Here is a 2,893-nt window from a genome sequence, read left to right on the forward strand (position 1 = left end):
CATTTATGCAGAAAAAAGACTTGCCGTCACGCTGTACTGGCTGGTGTCGGGTGACCTGTTTCGCACTGTCGCCGATCTTTTCGGCATAAGTGAAGGGTCGGTTTGTCTAATTGGTCATGATGTATGTAAAGCCATCGTGGAAGTTACTGTCCCAGTACATCAAATTTTGTACTCAAACTGAACAAGAAGACTCTTGATATGTTTGTTATCCTAACACCTGCTATTAGGTGGGTGGCTGGGCGCCTAGAAACAGACAGGAAAGCCGTATGTCCGGGGTGTCGCAAGTCGTCAATGATTAGACCACTGCTTTTTATTTCAGTCAGTGGATCCTGGATCACTCTTCAACACAATGTTGTACAAATAACATTTTTGTTTCGTGAAAAATTCAATTGCATTGCACTTAAGCCATATATGAGTGATTTGAATTGCCTAAGTGCACAATTCAGGCCCACCATGTAACATTTACTCTGGAGATCTTGACAAGTTGAAGGCCAGAGACATTACTATGGCCTACTAAACATAATGTATGGATAGATTTTATGGCCGTTCTGTCTGAAACACAAGAGGTACATATAAATGGACCTTTGCAACTATAGTGTTACTCAGCTTTTCACCTTCCATCGTAAGTCAAACTTCCTTCATAAAGGCCGTTTCGATCCCATGAAGCAATTCACCACACCGAGTACGAGTACGAGGACGCCGATTTGGACAAAGACGAGATAGCTAAGGCGATCACGGCAGCGCTAGTTCTGCTCGGCAACGCAAGCTTCTCTATGCCCCTACTTTGTCGAGAGGAATGCTGCCCCAACCTTGACAAGGACCTACGTTTCCTCATTGCCGCAGAGGTAGGCACTTCTGACTCTCTCTTCGGCCCTGATTTTGTCAGTCAAGTATCCAAAACTAAAGCCTCCAAGAGAGCACTGGGCGACGTTCTTCAAACTATTTTTGCAAGATGCATCTCCTTGTTAACTTTGCCACTGAAGCGAATAGCACATTGAAACTGTCTGAAGATGCCGTGTCACAGGGCAAGAACCCTTTTGCTTTTTCACAAGCAGGGGAATCAGGAGCAACATGACTGATAAGAACAGCCTGCAGTGCAGAAATGAAAAATCCGGCACTCCACATTACTTCGACAGCCACCTGTCACATCACCACAATGAAGGTCACGTTCCGGGGCAATAGGTTCAATATTCTGTTTTTCAATGCTGCTGCGGTGTACCACCATCATAAGCACATCATCAGCTTCGTCTCCTCATGGCCAGACCCCAACGGGCTGTTCAAAGCTGTAAAAGCAGATGCATCACAGAAGGTGTACCTTGCTGGTGTTCGAGCCCTGGGCATGGTGGACAAGACCATCACGGGTCCGTTTTTCCGACTCCTGGGCATCCAGAAAGGTATTCTAAACATGAATATCCATCTCCATCAGATGCAGTTGGGGCTGGATAGATGGTCAAAGGACGCCATCAGCCTGATGGACGGAGAAGCTCTCTTCGACGAAGCAGTAGTAAAGAGGCACAAAGATGCTTTGTACCACTCGCTTTTTGCAGCCAGCGAAGACGAGGAGCTAGACACACTCACCCAGCAGGCACTTGAAGTTGTCTGTGCCTCCATGTTGATTTTACTGGAACGCCAAGCAGAAGAACAGTTGCCTGGTGGCAGATTCTGGGAGCCCTCAGAAGCTGAGATTCAGAAGTCCCAGCACGTGCCCACCACCAATGTTGTGTCTGAGAGAGACTTCGCCGTGCTGGACAACCTGCTCAGGGCAAAACCCAATGCGACGTCGCTGGCCTGCGAAGCCTACATCATGTGGCTCAACAATCAAACAAGCACTTGGCTTCGGAATCTGACAGTGGAGGAGAAAGAAAGGCATATGGCATATGCCAGGACACACGCAGCTAGTGATTCAAAGAAAAGAATAAACAAATCAAGGAGCAGCGCCTACAGGCCTTGCTTAAGAAGCAACGGCAGAAAGAAGACAAAATCAAAAGAGCAAGGGAGAGGAAGGTGGCCTTGACCGACAAAGTGCTTAAGATTGGAGGTGTGTGGAAGACACCAGAGGAAGTGGAAGAAAAGATGGCAGCAGTGAGCTCTGAGCAGATCAAGCTGGATGCCTTGAAGTGTCAGTTGCAATTTCATAAGAAGGTTGTAGGGTCTCAGGGTGAGAAAGAACATTTCCAAATGACTGTGACCAAACCTGGGAAAAGAAACACACAGTCAACAGTACAGAAAAGGCTGAACATCTCAAGGAAGTCCTTTAGGAACAACATGACAACAACAACATGTTTTGACAGTGACTCTGGGGAAGAAGAGGAGGACACAGAGTATGTGACGCTGAAAGAACCTGACATGCGCGGTGTCGACAGTGTTCGGGCTAAACTTGATAGCAGACTGCAAGAAGGGAGGACGGAAAGGGAGATAAAGAAACAGAAAGAGTCACTGTCCCAGAATTTGGAAGACCCCAACAGCCTAGTGGGGTGTAGGGTCAAGCATAAGTTTAAAACTGAAACTCCTGAGGAGGATAATGCATTCAAATGGTATTATGGAACAGTGAAACATATTGTACAAAGAACACAAAGGATACAAAACAAGTGCTTTTAAAAAAGCTGGCATTTTGCCAAGGTTTGCGTGTGTGAATGTTTTTTTTTCTAGATTAGAATGTCATATAAATAGAACAGAATAAAAAACCTGATATGGGCGCATGGAGAGATTCACAAATATGCAAATGAGTTATGTCCTGGAATATGAAAAATAATATGTTTCCTGAAACTTTTTGTTTACTGGATTGCAGTTATTTTCGAGAAAATCAGTTTGTTCTTGTGTAATTCTGTGATATAGATGTTGTATGGGCATTTTATGGAAAGTTAGAAAGAAACATATACGCAGAGTATCGCAC

At 45.2% G+C, this 2,893-nt stretch overlaps 1 protein-coding gene across 1 annotated transcript; it reads left to right on the forward strand.

The window, feature by feature from the left end:
* Nucleotides 1-1,156: 1,156 nt before the first annotated feature.
* Nucleotides 1,157-2,014, forward strand: LOC118418274. The gene has a single exon (XM_035824120.1). The coding sequence runs from the start codon at nucleotides 1,157-1,159 to the stop codon at nucleotides 2,012-2,014; it is 858 nt and encodes a 285-aa protein (XP_035680013.1).
* The last annotated feature ends 879 nt before the right edge of the window (nucleotides 2,015-2,893 follow it).

This window comes from Branchiostoma floridae, chromosome 6 (assembly GCF_000003815.2).
Source record: "Branchiostoma floridae strain S238N-H82 chromosome 6, Bfl_VNyyK, whole genome shotgun sequence".
Lineage (NCBI taxonomy): Eukaryota > Metazoa > Chordata > Leptocardii > Amphioxiformes > Branchiostomatidae > Branchiostoma > Branchiostoma floridae.

Excerpts from the sequence above, each read along its gene's own strand:
- LOC118418274 (XM_035824120.1), top strand. The coding sequence starts at position 1,157 with ATGAAGGTCACGTTCCGGGGCAATAGGTTCAATATTCTGTTTTTCAAT.